Raw genomic sequence first — 20,944 nt, 5'->3', positions numbered from 1 at the left:
AACGATTAAATTAATTAAGTTGATTGATGTGGAGTTGGTCAAATTGGTCGGTCATGCAAACGAGGCTGGTACTCAGAAGGATCCGAGCTTACATGGTCGAAAGTTCAAGCACGTAGACGCCAAAAAGTAAGAACAAAGGTCTAGAATGCAAAGGGAGAAGAGAAGGGCGGACACTCGCGTGAGAAATATGAGGAGCGAAGGCTCCTATTTATACTAATCACGTAAGGAATTAGGGTTTCGGAGACTCTTTGGAAGTGAATCTCGGAAAGATATGAAAAAGATACGAAAACTACGCAGAATAGGACTGGGAAGAGGCGCGCAGCCATGCGTCTCTTGGAAGAGCGCGCACACTGCTGCGTCTGTTCCCAAGTGGTTTCCTCCTGCGGAAGAAAGATTTCCGTGTTTAAGTTATGGTAGGACGGAATAATTTGGTTTTCCTTAATATCTTATGTGAATATTTCGGGAAATTGTTTACAAAAGGATGAAAAATGGAAAAGAAATATCCGGAACATTCCAGAACATTCTGACTCGGGATTTAACGGTTATCAGAAAATGAAGACGGTTTTAGGCCCGGACTCCAAATGTACTGTAATTACTGTCAAAACGACCGTATCGGCACGTAGATGACAACTAAGAGGTAGACATTAATATTTGAGCAATCACTTGACGATAATCGTACGAATTGTCACAAAACGTTCCGCGTACCAAACATGCGGCCCAATCATCACCGGGTGGTTTGCGAGAGGTGCAGAAATGAGGTATCTACAGTTACATGGCAATTAAATACTACTGAAGTTAGTCTTTTAATGATATTTTATAGATGATTTAGCTAGTCATTTAACTATATTGTATAGATAGAAATATTTTTCAACGCGGACATCGGCAATCCAAAGGCATTTTGGCAAAAAAATTGGGGAAGATGATATTTTGAAAATTGTATATGTAGTTGATTCATATATGGGTGGAGTAAAAGAACAGGGGATTACTAATTCGATTTTGGTTTTTTTTTTTAAGAAGGAAAAAAAAAGAGTGGATTAAAAAATAATTTATTGCTAGGTGGCTTTTAGTCGATGTCTACGTGACATTTAATACGTGTTTCAAGTAGTAGCCTTTAAATAAAATTTTATAGATTAGAGTGACACGCGGATTAAGATGTGGCATTGCAAATGCATACGTGGCTTTTCCTTATCCTGCGTGGCATTGTCTGCGTGGCCTTTTAAGGCTAACCTTTTAAAAAGATTTTATAAATTTAATTTAATAATACTTCTTAAAAAGATTAAAGAAATAGATGTAAAATTAGTACTCTACCCCTTTAGATGAGAAGAGTGGATGAGAGTATGAGACAATGCCATTATGATAGAGAGAGTGATAGTTAAAAGATTAAAGGTGATAGTGGTACTCCACTCATTTTAGCATAACAAATTTAGAAAGATGACACTTAATTTGGGAAAAGAGGACAATAAAAGTGTAATGGAGGAAGTAGCAAGAAAGACATACATTGGGTTGACAAGTGTTGAAAGACGGGTTTCGAGAGTGTTGACAAGAGACCAAGAAGAGCAATGAAAATGAGTGGAAAAAAGCCAGTGTATTTCAAAAGGATCTAACACTGAGTTGACTAAAGCCACCAAATGATTAGAGAGAAATTATCAGTGTAAATCAAGACGACCTTGGGTGATTAAGATTTTGAAAACTCCTAAACATTATGAAGTGAGAGACAATCCCATATAATGTGGATCGTGATCTTAGAATGATGGTGACACATGCCACAAAAAGGCGATATAAGCAAACCCCTAGAGTAGAAGGTAGCACTATGTGGGAGTATACCCCACCAAGCAAGCCACAAGAAAAGTGATATACGGTGCAAAGTACGAGTATATCGTAACCATTTAAAGTTGGCAAACAAAAGAAAGATAAGGTGACCTAAACCTGGAAAACGCGTCAATCGGGTCGAATTCGGGTTAGATTAATTCGGGTTCGGGCTTGCAATAATTTGAGCCAGGTCGGGTCGAGTCGAGCCCTTTTTTATTTAGGTCATCTCCGAGTAAGTTGTTTTCAAGTTATTTGAGGATATCGCTCAGTTTCCAAAAATAAATATTCAGGTTGGGTATATAATGTTATGTTCAACTTGGGTTTCGGGTATCAGGTTTGTGTCCTCAATTCGGGTGCGAGTAGGGTTCAGGTCTGGTTATTTGGTCCGACTTATTCAGATCGAGTCAAATTGTCATGTCAAAAGGTAGGGTTACGTAAGAGCGCTCTTTAGAATAAGAGAGACTTAAAGAGAAACTTTTAAAGGAGCGCCAAGACCTAATATAACAGAGTCAGAACGGGGTTAGGAAAATGAGTAATAAGAATATTTGATGATGAAAGAAATAGCACAAATTAAACACATTGTCAGAAATATTCCAAGAGTCATTGACAATAACAAAGGATATCAAACACGTGGCTGAGATGGGGAGAAGATGTCAAAAAAGGAGATCAAAGAGGCATAAGAGTGTCTTGCATTTATATTAGTCATTTATCATACTTTAAATACAAAGATCAAAATAGAGAAAACGTGTACATATTGTATATAACATATGCAATATTAAGTGATTTAAATATAAATGGATTGTCCTTTTTGTTTTGTTTTACCAAAATCTCTCAAACTACTATATAAAGGAAAAAATGTGTTATCCAAGTGTCAATTAATTTAGTTAATAAAATCACATGTTGAAACAATTATGATCGTTAATCAAATTATGAAGCATTAAAATTGTTCTAAGAGTCCCATGTAGACAATAAAGGCTAAAATGACCTTACACATCATACATTTAGTTAATTATTTTAGAATCCGTGCAACACACTAGTATTATCATAAGATTAGCTCTTTTGTTATCCATAGTAAAATAGAGACTTTAAATAATTCAATCCGTCTCATTGTAGACGGTTACTATCCGTCTAAAGTTGTAGACGGATAGTGGCATTTCCACAAAATGCAAGTGGGAGGGCAACCCCATCAGCCATCTCCCACCCACTTGCACTATCCACTCCAATTTTATGAGAGGGACATTATCCATCTATAACTTTAAACGGATGGTATCAATCTAAAGTCAGAATTTGCGTAAATAATTAGTCTAGAAAAATTGTGTCAATAAAATCAAACCTCCAACGACAGAAGTCTAGAAACGCTACTGCATACAATACCGCGAAAGTGGTAAACAACCCCCTTAAGTTTACTTCTACGTGAGATTAAGCCTCTTAAGTTTGATTTGGAGTAAATATCCCCCTTAACTTTGCTATAAAGTGAAATCAAGCCCCTTTTATTTTTCCGGTCAAAATCTCACCGGATTTTTCAAATTCTCACCAATTTCTCATATCGGTGTACATATTAGGTATAAATTTCTGCCGGATACATTTACTTTTTCATTTGTGTGCTCCTGTCATCAAGTAAGGGCGGTGATGATGATCCTCAAAAGTTGTCGAGTTGTTTGCCCGGTAATCTAAGATCAAATCCATGGTTTGCCAAAGGTCTTCCCCTCCAAAATTACAAATTAAATTGTTCAAGATGCAACTATTATTCTTAGCATCATTCAAGGGTGTTGGTAGGAAAAATATGTTGTACGACTATTGAGTGTGCGCAATTACTGGAATTCATAATTATTCTTCATTCACGCATTTTAGTCGGCATTTTGATTGTTAATACTAAGAGTATGATCATGTGTTTTTTTAAGACTCTATAAATATTGCGTTACATCTACATATATAAAGTAATAATGAATGAAATTTATACCTAATATGTAGACCGATATGAGAAATTGGTGAGAAATTGAAAAATCCGGTGAGATTTTGGCCGGAAAAATAAAAGAGGTTTGATTTCACTTTATAGCAGAGTTAAGGAGGTTGTTTACCCGTTTCGCGGCATAGAATATGCCAAACCTTCAAACTACAATCAAATCACACCAGAATTGAGCAATGTAGCTTGCGCTCTCTCATCAACATCAACATCCAACGCATAACGGCAATCAATCAAACCACAACAAATTAGCACAGCGGAGATAGTGACAGTAGCAATGGCAAGTTGGCAACTTCGTGCAACCAAGACGACAAGACTAAGGCTGAGTTCGTGCGTGTTTGACGAGAAATCCCTGGTTTGTTCGCGTTCCATACACAATACATCCCTAGTTTGACGATACAACCCCTGCGCGCTGCCCCGTGACGAAACCGTAAGTCGAATCGAATTTTCCATTTTCCAAATTCCCTTAATCGTAAAATGTAATCATTCGACTATTAGAGTATGGAATTTACATCCAGAATTTGCAATTGAATTACATTACTCCATTGATTATAGACCTAATTACAATAATTCAAGTAAATGAATTAGAAATTAAAGAGAATAATTTACCTTAATTGGTGTTGTTGTTGACGTCTTAATTGTTGTTATCGTTGTTGTTGTCGCCGTCATCAAATGGTTAAGCAATTTCAGAAGTCCAGTGGGGGAGCAGGGGAAGGGAACCGTAGACTGTGAATCTGTGATAGTGTTAGCATTTGGGTGTTAATTGTTGAAGGTTATTTCGGAAGGGGTTAATTGTAAAAGGATAATTTCGTAATTTATACGAACGATATTAGTAATTGTCGAGCACAAAAAGAAATTGCGGATATCCAAGTCTCTTATATGAGACGGTATTACGTGTGAGACCAAGGTAACCCGTTATGCATTCCTCTCATTTAATTATACGATTAGTGACTTTAGTTTTATATGAGACGGTATTATTTGTGAGACGGTATTATGTTAGCTCAGCTTGACTCGTTAACCTCTAGAGCCGAGCTCAAACAAGCCGAGCTTTAACTGAGCGAGCAACTGTCTCGTCCTAATATCACCTTTATATGTCGTTGAATGATTTACAAATCTTGTATTCTTGGTTTAAGAAGCGCTATTAGCCTATTAGGTATTAATTTAATAATCAAGAGAATAATTTCACATTTGGGTTCTTAACGTGTGCCCTTAAGATATACGTTGGAAAAATCCGTTTTAAAACTAGGTGATTATTAAGTTGACAATCTTGCCATCAGTTTGAAATAATCGGTCCAGTTAGAAGGACAGTTCAGTTTAACGTACTAGGAATCATTTAATCATATCATAAAATGCAAGAATACAAGATGTTCAACTTATAAGTTATAACCAACATACACCTACCTCGTCAAGTTTATTACTCCTGCTGTTGGATCATCATTTACCTTCATTTTAGATCATTTGGATCCACAAACTATAAACTAAGACCGGTTTTATAGTATGAGATGATCAATTTATTGTTTAAGTACACTTATTTATTAGGAAAAATTACAAATAACCACCACGTATTTGCGTATTTTTACAAATTACCACCACGTATTTACATTTTTACAAATAACACCCAACCTTTCATGTATACTCCCCAATCACCACCGTATATTTGTCCCGAAACTCGTTTTTCTTATTTTCCAACTCGTTAAGTAATGATTTATGTGAAATACCCAAATTACCCTTATCAATTACTCCCACCCAACATTACGACTACTCCTTTCCTTTCTTAAAATTGTTGACACCACAAAAATCCGTCATTTTTGCATTTGCAAATGTAATTCAAGAGAATATCTATGGGTTTGACAGTATACACAATGAGCAGCTTTGGACTTTCATATCAATTAAAGTTAGTGCATAGTAACACTTTTCTCTCCAATGTTGGCCATCGTATAGAACAAATCTCTCTTCCTCAACAAATCTATACTTTGCTGCTAATAAATCCTCCTGATCTTCTTCTGATATAAGGTTTTCGTTTCTTCAATTTTTCTTCTGTATTTTTCCATTATTACTAAGATAAAGAAATTTGAGCGAAAGAGAAAGAGGGAGATTCAGGGAATGAAAGGATTTAGGGATAGAGATTTGGGGATTTGAGGATTTGGGGATTTAGGGATTTAGTAATCAATTGGGAAATATGGTATTTGGGAATTTTATATGAAAGAGGGATATGTTGTGTGGGAGTAATTAATAAGGGTAATCTGGGTATTTCACATAAATCGTTACTTAACGAGTCGGAAAATAAGAAAAACGTGTTTCGGGACAAATATACGGTGGTGATTGGGGAGTATACGTGAAAGTTTGGGTGTTATTTGTAAAAATGCAAATACGTGGTGGTAATTTGTAAAAATACGCAAATACATGGTGGTTTTTTGTAATTTTCCTATTTATTACTATCGAAAGATGCGTGTTTTAATTCATAAAAGGATCGTCTAATTAGAAGACGGTCTTACACAATAATTCTTGATTTGAACCAGTCTGGCTAGTTTGATCTTTCTTTGTACCTGTGTGGACAGTCATTTGACATATACTCTACTGAAAATTTTCCACATTTATGGAAAGTGTCATCTCGAGACTTTTCTGTCGACTTAGGGAAGTCATGGGAAAAGTCTTGTCGAATTAAATAGAACAAATTGTCATGTTAGACTATTTGTACAACGGGTATGTGATTCTAGTACGTCTCATTTTATTGTTAATAGTATCCTTCAGGGTTATTAGACATGCTTATATCTCCTTTTTTTTGCATCTTAAAACCTGCAATGGCTTGGCCTCTGTCTTGCTTAATGGTTTTTTATTTGGCCTTAATCCTCTCACAATCATCACCAACGTATTCTGAAAATAGTGGCAAATTTCCAGTTGGTCAATCTCTGTTAGCCAAAAATAATGGCCCTTCATGGGTTTCTTCTTCGGGTGATTTTGCCTTCGGTTTTCATCAGGCTCCGAACAATACTAATCTTTACTTGTTATCCATTTGGTATGCCACGATTCCGGACACAATTGTGTGGTGTGCAAATGGAGGTAAACCTATTCCTCAAGGATCAATACTAAATTTAACAGTTAATGAAGGTTTAGTCCTCAGTAATCCTCAAGGAACTGTCCTGTGGAATACTACTGACACCTTAAGTGGTGGTGGAGCTGTCAGTTACGGTTTCATGAATGATACCGGGAACTTTGCTCTTATTAGTAGCGTCAATGCTGCTCCACTTTGGCAGACCTTTGATTATCCAACTGATACCTTGCTTCCGACACAGGTTTTGAAAACAGGGAAGAATGTTATTTCTCGGATATCCGAGAACAATCTCACAGAAGGTAGGTTTCAGTTACATTTTGATGACAAGGGGGACCTCGTCCTTAACACCAGGGATGTAGCCACTGGATATGACTACAACTCTTATCACATATTTGGGAGTACTGGCACAAATGGGGAGGAACTGGTTTATAGCGAGTCAGGAGATGTGTTTATACAGAACCAAAACGGTTCTAGAATGGGTCTCATCCCACCAGGTGGGTTGATGTCGGCAAACTCGTATTATCAGAGAGTAACTTTGGAATTTGATGGAGTACTAATATGGTACTACTACCCTAACAAAGGAGCTGGTTGGACCAAAATTCAGTCTAAACCCGATAACATATGTACGAGTTTTCCAATAGACACGAGGGACAGTGGAGCTTGTGGATATAATAGCATTTGCAGCCTTGGTAATGACGATAGGCCCATATGTCAATGTCCTCAGAATTACTCGCTGATAGATCCTACTAATTCGCATGGAAGCTGTGAACCAGATTTCAGTTCCGACTTTTGTGGGAAATTTGAAGATGGTGTTAAGGGTGGATATACTTTAATCCCACTTCAGTATACCGACTGGCCACTATCAGATTATGCAGAGATGGCCCCTTTCACTGAGGACAAATGTAAGGCGTCTTGTATGAATGATTGCTTGTGTGGTGCTGCCATTTTCTATAGTGATAGTAATACCTGTTGGAAGAAAAAGCTACCACTCTCCAACGGAAAGCTAGACAGAACTGTATCGAGGACTGCTTGGCTTAAGGTAAGTCATGATAATGGCACTAATAATCCTTATAATCCGTTCAGACCTCCTAGAAAAGTCGAATATAAGTTGAATGCTGTAACTAAAGGCCTCTTGGGTGGCTCCGTATGTGTTAATTTCATATTGTTAAGTGTCGTTGGTTTTGGGATTTTTTTCGTGTATAACACAAGTGAAGTCAGAGCTCATACTGAGCGTATGAGGCATTCTATTTCTGAGTATAGTACTGCGCACAGTTTCACTTACAAAGAGCTTGAATCCGCCACAAATGGATTCAGGGACGAGATAGGAAGGGGCTCATTTGGTGTTGTATACCAAGGAAATATAACAACAGGTGGTAATCAATACTTCGTCGCTGTTAAAAGGTTAGATCGAACATTCAAAGGCGCTGATAAGGAATTCACAGCCGAAGTGAACGTGATTGGCCTGACACACCACAAGAACTTAGTCCGCTTTATAGGATACTGCAAAGAAGAAGATGAACGTTTGCTGGTATACGAATACATGAGCAATGGTACAGTTGCTGATTATCTTTTCGGCGATACTAGGCCAAGTTGGGTCGAAAGGGTTCAAATTGGTCAGGGGATTGCACGAGGGCTTTTGTATCTGCATGAGGAATGCACCACTCAAATCATCCATTGTGACATAAAGCCACAGAATGTACTTGTTGACAACCATCACAATGCTCGAATCTCCGACTTTGGGTTAGCCAAGCTTCTGGTTCTAAATCAGAACCACACTAATACTGCTGTGAGAGGAACCAAAGGGTATGTTGCGCCTGAATGGTTCAAGAACAAGCCGGTGTCTGTGAAGGTGGATGTGTACAGTTTCGGGGTTCTGCTGTTGGAAATCATCTGTTGTCGAAGATGCGTACGCATGGACGTTAGTACAGACGAGTGTGAAATTTTGACAGATAGGGCATTTGACTGTTACCATTCTGGAATGTTAGATTGTCTTGTGAAGGATGACAAGGAAGCGCTGAATGACAGGCCGCAACTAGAGAGGCTTGTGAAGGTTGCCCTTTGGTGCATTCAAGAAAACCCGGATCTACGACCAACTATGAAGAGGGTTACTCAGATGCTAGAGGGAGTTGCTGATGTTCCTGGTCCTCCATGTACGACATCATTTTCTGTTCATTTATCAGCTTGAGGCCCTGGTTTACTAATCAGTTATCGTTCCTGTATAGAACAATGAAAATGTAACAACTACTCGTACATGCCTGGTTCTTTTAAATTCATTTTTCTGTGTAGTTGGAATTTGTTTTGCTTGTTCAGTACTACCTTTGCTTTTGTTTGAACTAGGAACTGTAGGCCTTTTGTGTTTTAGCTCAGGTTTTGTCGTATGAACTGTATCGATTGAAATTAACCAGGTTGGAAGTGTTTACTGTAGAAATGTTGCCTGGAAAGACTGTGCATTAATTAGTAGTAAAACTTGTATTTCCTTGTGATGCTGCAATGCTATTTGATTGCTGTTCAGATAATCCTCATGGTGTCTAGCATTATGATTTATTGCCTTACTGTGCATGGACTAACTAGCTTGCCTTACTGTGCATCCTCCTCTGTCCTAATTATTAGACTGTTGATTCAAATATCTATTACTCCGTACAAAGAATAAAAAAGTAAACAAATGATCAGAACGGAAGTGCTAAAGTATTGTTAAAGAAATACTGCTGTGAGAGGAACTATAGGGTATGTTGCACCTGAATGGTTCAAGAACAAGCCAGTGTCTGCGAAGGTGGACTTGTCGGAGGTCTGCTGGTCGCCGGCCGTCTGTAAGGTCGAAGAGGAGCTTGGAACTTGAAAGAATGCAATGTCGTGAATGAGGGAGTTTAAATTTTGTTTTGAGAATTTCCAATTAGCCGTGTCCAACCTGACACGGACCGTGTCCGTCGTGTCTTGGCCGTGTCCAAGACGTGTCGTAATTAAATTTAAACCAAGGACACGGTCCAACGCGTGTCGGACACGTTTTGAGGCGTGTTCCACGCGTGTCCGTGTCCGACACGGGAACGCTCAAAATTAGGCGTGTCTGTGCAACCTAGTCTTTAACTCTCCTCTTCAAAAGTTCGAAGTACTCCTATTTCTTTACACAAATTCTCACCCAAGACGGGTATTATTCGTTTTAATTCTTCTCAAGACGGGTCAAATACATACCAAATCACATGGCCCTGGTAAATGCCAAAAGTTGTGTTTATTACCCCATGTGCTAGTATTTTGACCCGTTTTAAAATTTAAGACGAATAATAATTTCTCTCTCTCCTCTTTAAACCTTACGGAGTACTCCTATTTTGCTATTTCGGGTTAGTTGATTTCCTCCCTGGCTCCCTGCTCATACTTTCAGTCACATTCTATTTCTACAAGGCAAAATAAAATTCAAGTACCGTGTTACTGTGTATTTCCGACCCTGAGGTTTGACCACCCCTAGTGTGGATGTGTGGATTATCATTTTCGGCTATCGATTAGTTTAGGGATGTTAAAAAACCGCTAATGTACTTGCGTTCAAAGGCAATTCGGTTTGGCCAAACTCTGTACCAAAACCGCATCGTTTTTAACTGTTCGGTTAACCACTGAAACAGTTATAAACGATTTGGTTAAGGTTGACTGATTTTTGCTCTATACTTCTGCTTTTTTCTAGTTCCATTTATTTATTTTATTCTAGTGATCATTTACATTTTCATTATCTATTATATACAACAATAAACTTAATTAGAGAAATTCTACTATTAATCATTTTTACGAATTTTTTAATTTGCATGCACTAGTAAGATGAATCAAAAGAGCATTTATTTTACTTAATTTATTTTCGTAGTACATTTTTTACTCATTACAATATCTCCTCCCAAATACAAAATTCATTAGTTATGAATAACAATTTGAATGTATTTTCTTCACTAATTGCATTATTATTAATTAAATTTATGTCTTTCTTATAATTTAGGTGTGTTCTGTTAATTAATTTAGGGTTTATGTCAAAAGTAATTTAGGGCTAATTGATGATGAAGGGATGGTGGTAGTGGAGTCGCCAGCAATAGGGGCAGACGTTGCCGGCAATAGGGGCGGGATAAGGCTGTTTAGCCGCCGGCGAGAGGGTGCGGCGGCGAGAAAGAGAGGGCGTGAAAAAAATGAGGAGGCGTCGCCGGCATTGGGCGTGGTGACGAGCGGTGAGTCAGGGTGGACGACGCTGGTGGGGCGGTGGACTAACATGGCTTACATGGGGGTGGAGGTTGTTCAAAGGTGGTGGTGGCCTGGTGGCGGGGAAGTGACAAATAAGTCTCATATGTTTGACACTATGTGCATATTAGCCTCAAGTCTTTCTAATAGTGCAAATTAACCCCACAAGTTATACTAGATCTGCAATCAAGCCCAATTGATATTCAGGTAAAATACATACCAAATCACATGACCCTGCAATCAAGCCCAATTGTCTTTCTTGATGTATTAGTTGTGTGAGTTAACGGACAATCTTGCCCTTTTAATGAGAGAGCTCAAAATTTGAAATGCTGAAATTTCTCTGCGCCACGTCAGCTAGGAAGGTGTCTTTTTTTATTAATATAATGATAATGATTATGATTAATACATGCAGATTTTTCAGAATTTGCAATTGAATTACCCTACCCCATTGATTATAGTCCTAATTACAACAATTCAAGTAAATGAATTAGAAATTAAAGAGAGTAATTGAGTAATGATAAATGTAGTTGCTCATTCATGGACAAGAATTACTCATTGATGGACTTTTTGCCATTACTTCTCCATACCTTGCCCTTCTCCCAAACTCTCTCAGTTTTCTTCCTCACACAATTAATCAAATCCGTCAATTCAAATTACTCAATTATAAACATTTGTTCTCATGTCAATTAAGTATAATTCTAATTTATTATCTTTATTAACTATACTTTGTCAAATTGTGGAGATTTAATCAATTTCGTTTAATAAAATTAGGGTTTGTAGAAATTACTATTATCAAATTAAGGGATATTCGGGTAAGCAATGTGCGTGTTATGTGCAATAAATTAAAACCCATTATCATCTACTGTGATTCCTGGAGTATAGTAGACTCTAATCAACTCGTGTCTCCAATTTTCTTGATTTGGTCGTGGATTAATTTGACATTAAGGGGCACTAATCACTTTGGCTGCATAACCACCAAAACCGAGGAAATTTCATGCAAAAAAAACCTGATATGAACCGATTTGACATCAAACAATGCGAAAATCTTTGCATAATCATATGAATTCAATTTTATATCTTTGCATCCAACATTCAAATCAATTATGTCGGGTTATACTCATAGTTGAAAAAAATACAATTTTGGAAACAATCTCTGACGCCTTAATAATAACGACGTCAATTGACACCAGGTAATTTGGTCCGATAGTCTACATTGTACACAGGAGGTGGCGGTGGCGTACGACTGGTGGTTTGTTGGTTAGTGTGGATTGATTAATTTGAGAGGATTAATTAATTAGGTAACAAAATGAAAAATTGAGGTGTAGAAATAACAAGGGTATAATGGTCATTTATGTCCATGATTAAGTAAATCATGTCCATGAAAGAGCATAACCCATGATACATACAACCCTTAGGGTTGTATTTAAGTATTAATACCTTCCAAATTTGGTGTAAATTTAGGAATTGAGAACTAAATTACATATTAAGCAATACAACTAATGCATATATTAACAAATTATTTCCCTTTTTAGTTTCTTTAAATACAATCTTAGTCCTAAGGGTTGTATTTCTTATAATATGTTAGTTTAACGTTAGATTCTCTGGTCCTTTGTGGTTGAGTACTTTATTTTTTAGTAATGAATTGAGTTTATCTGATTCAGTGAGTTTTATATGAGACAGTATGATGCATGTGTGAGACCAACGTGGAACCATTATGTATTCCTCACATTTAATTATACGATTAGTGACTTAGTGTGACGGATACAACCATCTCATATACGGAGTAAGTTTTAACTAAGCAAGTACATCGCCAGGGGTGATGCGAGCTTGGCCTTTCTCGGCTTGTGCTCATGAAGTAAAACTCGAGCTCGAGCTTATCCGAACTTGAAAAAATTGTGCTCATTAGCAAGCTTGCGAGCAACTTTAACCTGAGCTCGAGCCAAACTCGAGCTAAATTCGAACCTATATATAATTGTTAAATTTTCGTTTTTTTCTTGCGATATTTTTCAATTAGAAAGTTCGAAGATTATATATACAAATATTTGGCAAATCAATGAGATATTTGATATGTGCGATAGACTGATATAAAGATATAATAATGATAAAATATTTTTATAAAATATGAGCAATATCTTATCTAATCAGACATGTTTCTCCCGTTCGCGAGCTTTCCGAGTCGAGTCAACGTTAGCTCATCTCATCTCGTTAAGCTTTGGAGCCTAGCTTTAATTGAGCCGATCTCGAATTGCTCGTTGTCTCGTCTCATTATCACCCCTATATGTCGCTGAATGATTCACAATATAACAATTATGTATTTTTGCGTTTAAGAAGCGCTATTAAGTACTATAATACTCCCTCTGGCTTTTAATTTTCTTCCCGTTTCTCTAATATATGTGAGGAGTATTAATGTATTATAATGAAATGGGAAGAAAACAGCAAGCCGGTGGGAGTAATTTAATAATCATGAGAATATTTCCAAATTTGGGTTCTTAAAATGCACTTTAGAAAAATCCACTTTAGAAAAATCCGTTGGGAAACTAGGTGATTGTTAGGTCACAAAATCTCATTGAAGACGGACGATATCCGTCACAAGCTTGTGACGGATACCGTTTCCTCACACAAAATTCACAAGCTTTGTTGTTAGGTTGACAATCTTGCCATCAGCTTGAAATAGAGGGTGTGTAAAGTGTAATGAGAGGGACAGTTCAGTTTAATGTACTAGGAATCATTTAATCATCATTAAACGCAAGAATATAAGATGTTCACCATAACCCAACATACACCTACCTCGCTAACTGTTTTACTACTCCTGTTGGATTACCATTTATAGCCATTTTAGACCATTTGGATTCACAAACTATAAAATAAGATGGTCTTTGAATATGAGATTATCATTTTATTGGTTAAAATAGATGAGTGTATTAATGCAAAGAAGAATCGTCTAATTAGAACAGTCTTGATTTGAAACAGTCCGGCTAATTAATATAGAAAAATCCGTTGGGAAACTAGGTGATTGTTAGTTTGACCTTTCTTTGTACCTGTGTGGACAGTCATTTGGCTTGTATTCTACTGAAAATTTTCCACATTTTTTTTATCCTTACAATTTTCAGTTGACTTGGGGAAGTCGTGGGAAAAGTCTTGGCAAATTAATATAGCACAAATTATCGTCTAAGAATATTGTACGGTGTATATGTGTACAACGACCATGTAATTCTTGTGCCTCTCATTTTATTGCTATCATTAAATGAGGTGTAGAAAGTATTGTAAGGTGCTTGTATTATATGACATGGTCTCGTTGTACTGATTATATAATAGTATCCTTCAGGGTTATTAGAAGTCAATTACTCATAATTTTATTTTTTGGTAATATAGCATCAAATTTTGGAAAGCGCATGCCATTATTTAAGATACGTTTATAGTAACTTATGGCCTTAACATTAAAGAAGGACGAACGGCAGCATCAAAGATTCTCATCTTCTAGCTCCAACATTGAAACTAAAGAGAATGAATACGGAGTTAAGTGAGCCATTAGTGGCTAAGGAAGGTGGCTCATTCAACAAGTATGGAATTTGGAGCATGCTAAGTTTTTCATGGCTTAGTCCACTCTTAAGAGTTGGTGCTAGTAGAAGGCTTAAAATTTCGGATATACCAGATGTTCCCGAGTCAGAGACGGCAGAAAAGGATTCAATTTTGCTAGAAGAATCGATTCGAACACAATCTGATGTCTTCTCTTTGCCAAGGGCAATTTTCTCCATCGTCTGGAGATCCTTGCTTTCCAATGCCTTCTTTGCAGGTACTTTCTTTAGATTAATCTTCTTTAAGTTAGTTAGCACGCTCACTCACTCTGAAGTACTGTATTTATCAAGCTTGCAAATTTCATGAAAAAATATATATTTACGTTTGTCGTTTGGTTTAATTTAAAATGTTTTAGCGTCTAAGTGGTTGGTTACCCATGTCCGAGTATCGAGTGTGTTATCTAAATACATACATGATTAATTTTTTTGTATGTTATTACTAGTGCTACTGTTGTTGTACCATACTCCTAGTCTTTAGGTTAGGTCATACTACTGTAGTATTGTCTTAAGGTTGTACATATAATTAATTAACTATTGCTCATGTATTATAACTAATCACTCTCAATCAAAAGGAGAACAAGTAAGAATCAAACCGATAGAAGAAAGCATTCAAATAATGAACTGGTTATGCGGTCACAATTGACCTATAATAAATATTTCAAATTTGTAAAGGAGTTTGTTAAACTATTGCAGGAACGAATACAATAACATCGTATATAGGTCCCCTGCTCATTATCCACTTTGTTGAGTACATGTCAACAAAAGAAGAGGTTACTAGTAGCTACAAATATGGACTTACCCTGTCATTAGTCTTTTTTGTGGCTAAATGCTTAGAGTCATTATCACAAAGGCAATGGCTGTTTGGAGCCTCTCGAGTTGGGGTTCGTGTAAGGGCCGCAACAATGGGATTGGTGTACAAGAAATCCCTGAGTCTCAAGATTGGACAACGCAATTCACCACCGGTAATCAATTTAATGGATGTCGACACTGAGAGACTTGGAGACTTCTTCTCCCATGTACATGGTATTTGGTTATTGCCTTTACAAGTCTGTCTCGCTCTCGGTATCTTGTACAAGAATCTTGGACTCGCTCCTGCAACTGCCGCCTTTTTGTCCACCGTCCTAATCATGGTTGGCAACACACCATTAGCGAACAAGCAAAAGAGACTTCAAGCCATGATCATGGAAGCCAAAGACACGAGAATCAACGCCACCTCTGAGACTATTAAGAATGTTAGATTTCTCAAGTTCAACTCTTGGGAAGATGTCTTTGTAGGGAGGCTCTTGAAATTGAGGGAAAAGGAGAAATCATGGCTCACTCAATATCTCTACACGTGTTCTACGGTTGCCTTCTTGTTTTGGGCCTCACCGGCCTTGGTATCTATCATGACCTTTGGCGTATGCACTCTGGTGAACACGCCATTAGGGTCTTCAACTATTCTATCGACTCTTGCAACCTTTAGGATTTTGCAAGAGCCAATATATAACCTCCCGGAGCTTATATCTGTGATTGCTCAAACTCGGGTATCAGTGAGTCGACTAGAAGACTTCCTCAAGGGTGGTGAACAAGGGAGGTTGCATAAATTGCTTGACTATAGTCACACTAGATCCTTGGATAGTCTAGCAATTGATGTTCAAATTGGCGAATATTCATATGACACTCATATAAGAGAACCTACAATTAGAATAACTGAATGTATACGAGTAAAACGGGGCTGGAAAGTCGCAATTTGTGGGTCTGTTGGATCAGGGAAATCCAGCCTGATGTGCAGTATCCTTGGTGAAATGACTAGAATTTCGGGGCTCGAAATTAGTGTTTTTGGATCAAAAGCATTTGTTTCACAGAGCTCCTGGATCCAAACTGGCAGCATCCGGGAAAACATCTTATTTGGTAAAGACATGGACACTGATTCGTATGAGGAGGTCTTGGAAGCGTGTGCTCTCAAGGAAGACCTGTTGATGTGGCCTGACAGTGACTTATGCATTGTAGGTGAGAGAGGTATTAACCTAAGTGGGGGCCAGAAACAGCGAATTCAGATGGCCAGAGCCCTATATAGTGGTCGAGATATCTACTTTCTCGATGACCCTTTTAGTGCCATTGATGCTCACACCAGCAGACATCTTTTCAAGGCAAGTTACATTTTAAACTACTATACACAGTATTTTTCAAGTTACTGTATTTATTAAAAACTGACTGTTATTTTGTAATCTGAAAATTTATGATTGATACAGAGATGTCTTCTGGATATGCTGTCTGAGAAGACTGTGGTGTACATTACTCATCAACTGGAATTCTTGAATGCTTCAGACCTTGTTCTGGTAAACGGCCATACATTTATTTCAGTCCACCTTTTCAGGACTTAACTTATGTTTTTGTGCATAAACTTATGTGAGACGAATATTACCAACCCGTATCATTGATGTTTTTAGTGCACTTTTTCTCATGCATAGGTGTTGAAAGATGGGAGAATAGTTGAATCAGGAAAATATGAAGACTTGATGAAAAATCCAAATGGAGAATTTAGAAAACAAATGGCTGCGCATAGACGATCACTCGAACAGGTAGATCCAGATAATGGAGGAATTGACTCAACTGTCAAGCCACTTGCCAATAAGCTGGAGATTACTACTGAACATGTTTCTTCCGGTGGTTTGATTAAATATGATAATTTGGAGAAACCTAATGAAGAAGAAGAAGGAGTGAGGGGCCGAGTAACATGGCAAGTATATTGGACTTTCATCACTATTGCCTATGGAGGCGCTCTAGTTCTCGTCATTCTCCTCTGTCAGGTCCTATTCCAAGGCCTACAAATGGGCAGCAATTACTGGATTACTTGGGCAACAACAACTGAAAAAGGCAGCAGAGTATCTAATAAAAAACTGATGGGGTTTTACATTTTGCTGTCTTGTGTCAGCTGTATGTTTATCCTAGGCAGGACTGTATTTCTCTCAACCATAGCTATCGAGACTGCTCATCGGATGTACCTCAATATGATAACAGCAGTTTTTCAGGCTCCTGTTTCTTTCTTCGACGTTACTCCCTCAAGTCGGATCCTTAGCAGGGTAATTCTAATATTGCAATCTTAAATTTTCATAAAATCAGAAGTACCTGTACTAAAAATACGTTTTTAGTTGGTCTCGTTGAATGAAGCTAGCAGTCTCTTACAGTACTAACTAGACCGTTCCTTGTCTTTTTTTATCTTGTTCAGTCATCAACGGATCAAAGTACTCTTGACACCGACATTCCTTATCGAGTAGCTGGGCTTGTATTTGCCCTAATTCAGTTGCTGAGCATAATTCTGCTCATGTCCCAAGTTGCATGGCAAATCCTGCCATTTTTTGTTGTTGTTGTTGTTGCTATCTCCTACTGGTATCAGGTGGGAAAATCATCCACTGCAGTTTTATAAACATAACAATCTGAGCCTTGTGTTTGTTTGTTTGTTTCTTATCTTAATGTCTGTTGTTTTTGTAGGCATATTATATAACCACGGCTAGGGAGCTTGCGAGGATGGTTGGGATTCGAAAAGCTCCAATTCTCCACCATGTGTCTGAGAGTATGATAGGCTCTTCTACCATCAGATGCTTCAATCAAGAAAACCGTTTCAATGCAAAAATTCTCGAGTTGATAAATGATTATTCTTGTGTTACTTTCCACAACATGGCAACTATGGAATGGCTTTCTCTAAGAATCAACTTTCTGTTCAACCTCGCCTTTTTCGTTCTCCTAGTCATCCTTGTTTATTTGCCTAGGTCAGCCATCGATCCAAGTAAGTAAGACCCTTTCTCCTACAAATTCTAAATTACTATAAATTATATTGATTTAATTTATAATTTATAAATTATAGTATTGATTTAATTTGTTGCTAATCAGGCTTGTCAGGACTAGCAGCAACATATGGACTAAACATGAATGTCTTACAAGCTTGGATAATATGGAACCTCTGCAATGTTGAGAACAAAATGATATCAGTAGAGAGGATTCTTGAGTATGCCAAGCTACCCAGTGAAGCGGCATTGATCGTCGAGGATTTCAGGCCTGAATCCGACTGGCCAACTAGAGGATCCATCCAAATTCAAGACCTGAAAGTCAGATACTCAGCAGATCTGCCCTTTGTACTGAAAGACATCACCTGTACCATCCCTGCCAGGGTTAAACTTGGAATTGTGGGCAGGACTGGCAGTGGGAAATCGACTCTCATACAAGCGCTTTTCCGGATGGTGGAGTCAACACAAGGGAATATCTTCATAGACGGACTTGATATTTGTCGTATGGGATTGAAAGACTTGAGGTCCAAGCTAAGTGTTATACCTCAAGACCCTACACTTTTTCAGGGTACTATTAGGGAAAATCTCGATCCTCTGCTGGAACATTCTGAATCTGAAATATGGGAGGTACAGTATATACTTACTTTAATCTAACACAGGTTTAATTTTCCTAATTTTTTCTCTATTTGTTGTAATAACATTTCCAAATGTACAGGTTGTTAACAGAAGTGATAAACTTGCTGCTATTCTGAGGCAGGATCACAGGCTTCTTGACGCACCAGGTATGAAAATCCTCTTAGCACGAAAATTCATACATGAGGCTGAAAATAACATTTTACATGAAATGTGGCAGTTTCGGAAGAGGGGAAAAACTGGAGTGTAGGTCAGAGGCAGTTAGTATGTTTGGCGAGGGCGCTGCTTCAAAGGAGGAGAATATTAGTGATGGATGAAGCAACTGCGTCAGTGGATACTGAAACTGATAACTTGATTCAAAAGACAATCAGAGAGGATACAGGGGAATGCACCGTGATTACAGTTGCACACAGGATACCCACTGTCATAGACTACGATCTCATCATGCTTCTTGATCAAGGTGCGTTTAGTTTATATACAATAACCTGCAATTGTAATGTCGGGTGTCTTAAAAACAAAAAGAAACTGTTTCCGAGTGTCCATGATGAAAATCATTTTATTCTATCATATTCCATAATCAATAATAATTTAAGTACAATGAGAATTTAACTCCTCTGAAATGAAAATGCTGATGTAAGACTGACTATGTTACTCGGACTCGTCATATTTCCTGAGCTTTAATCATGTACTCTTGTCTGATACTAAGACACTTAACTCTTCGTCTTAAGCCAAAGACTTGAGGAATTATTCCTAAAGTAGACAACATATGTATGCACTGGAGGACCTTAGTAAGGCTTAGTTATGCCAGAATCTTGGGTTTCCATGTAATATTTTTTTACATATTTCAGTATAAAAATTATCAAGCCTCCTCGAGTCAATGATTGAGTCTTAATTTTTAAATAAGCATACATGAAGTTTATAGATTAAATTTCGTCCCCCTCACTGTCTGTATGTTGATACTCCTATCTGTGTTTAAGGAATACAAATTTTCTTCAATGTTTCATGACGAGATTATCTGATTACAATAAGAATCTTGGTTTCCATGTAATGTTATAAATACTTGTGAGCTCAAGTGTGAATCTTTAATCAACCCTGCAGGGAGGATTGTGCAGTATGATTCGCCCGCCGAATTGTTAAAAGATAGTTCATCAGCCTTCTCTATGTTGGTCAAGGACTTTCAGAACAGGACTTCTGGAGCAATGTCATGAGATAGATGTTAGCACAAAATTGCTGAATTTTAGGGTAGTTGATTCGCAGGACAAAATCACTTGTATAGCTGTATGTATATGTGTGATTGTATGTGTGATTGTGTCGGACGCGGTAGCATTGGAATTAAATGAAATGGGCTCGAGTTTAGTGAATATGATAACATGGAAGAACGAAGATGGCAAGGTTGACAACAAGGGTGGATGAGCTGCTACTTGGACGCGTTTTTCGAGGTGGCAAACCGTGTAGTCGGTTTCTGTTGCTCACAAAAATGAGTCGGAGCTGATATATAATTATGTATTGTTATTATTTTATTTTAGTCAATAAATTTGAGGTAGTTGTTTATTTCCTAATCTCAACAAAGTATAAATAAGGCAGTTTGTGTCTTGGTAAGAGTCTAGTTTAGGCAAGTTTTTTCTAGTCTATTTCCGCCGGTTTTAGGACGTTTTTAGAGGCCTTATAGTCGGTCTATTTCACTTTAAATAAGGGTAATTGTATTCATTTTTAAGCATCCAATTTTCTGAGTTAATACAAGAAGTTCTTGTTCTTTCTTATTGCTTGCGAGTTATAAGATTACTAGTTTTAAACCCGTGCAAAATTGCACGGGTATATATTTGGGCCGATATTAATGATTTTGGATGCTTTTTTTTTTTTTTTTGCATTTCTATTGTAATTATCTAGTTGGTCTAATTCAGCGATCTACATAATTAATGTTTACACTTGTTTCAAATACGTGTTC

At 37.5% G+C, this 20,944-nt stretch overlaps 2 protein-coding genes across 3 annotated transcripts; both read left to right on the top strand.

Annotated features, from left to right (window-relative positions):
* Positions 1–6,573: 6,573 nt before the first annotated feature.
* On the top strand, positions 6,574–9,009 carry LOC141608408 (G-type lectin S-receptor-like serine/threonine-protein kinase LECRK3). Its single transcript, XM_074427765.1, has one exon. The coding sequence runs from the start codon at positions 6,574–6,576 to the stop codon at positions 9,007–9,009; it is 2,436 nt and encodes an 811-aa protein (XP_074283866.1).
* Positions 9,010–14,215: 5,206 nt separating this feature from the next.
* LOC141606154 (ABC transporter C family member 3-like) lies at positions 14,216–20,550 on the top strand. Of its 2 annotated transcripts, XM_074425177.1 has the most exons (10): positions 14,216–14,820; positions 15,296–16,731; positions 16,834–16,920; positions 17,053–17,664; positions 17,811–17,978; positions 18,074–18,368; positions 18,473–18,993; positions 19,082–19,148; positions 19,220–19,459; positions 20,098–20,550. In XM_074425177.1, the coding sequence occupies exons 1-10, from the start codon at positions 14,532–14,534 to the stop codon at positions 20,205–20,207; spliced, it is 3,825 nt and encodes a 1,274-aa protein (XP_074281278.1). In that variant the 5' UTR covers positions 14,216–14,531; the 3' UTR covers positions 20,208–20,550. The 2 variants fall into 2 exon arrangements, with proteins under 2 accessions (XP_074281278.1, XP_074281279.1); XM_074425178.1 differs by lacking the exon at positions 17,811–17,978.
* Positions 20,551–20,944: the final 394 nt, after the last annotated feature.

The sequence above is a fragment of the Silene latifolia genome, chromosome 10, assembly GCF_048544455.1.
Source record: "Silene latifolia isolate original U9 population chromosome 10, ASM4854445v1, whole genome shotgun sequence".
Classification (NCBI taxonomy): Eukaryota; Viridiplantae; Streptophyta; class Magnoliopsida; order Caryophyllales; family Caryophyllaceae; genus Silene; species Silene latifolia.
The sequence above is the reverse complement of the archived record's forward strand: the minus strand, read 5'-3'. Positions and strand labels throughout refer to the sequence as shown.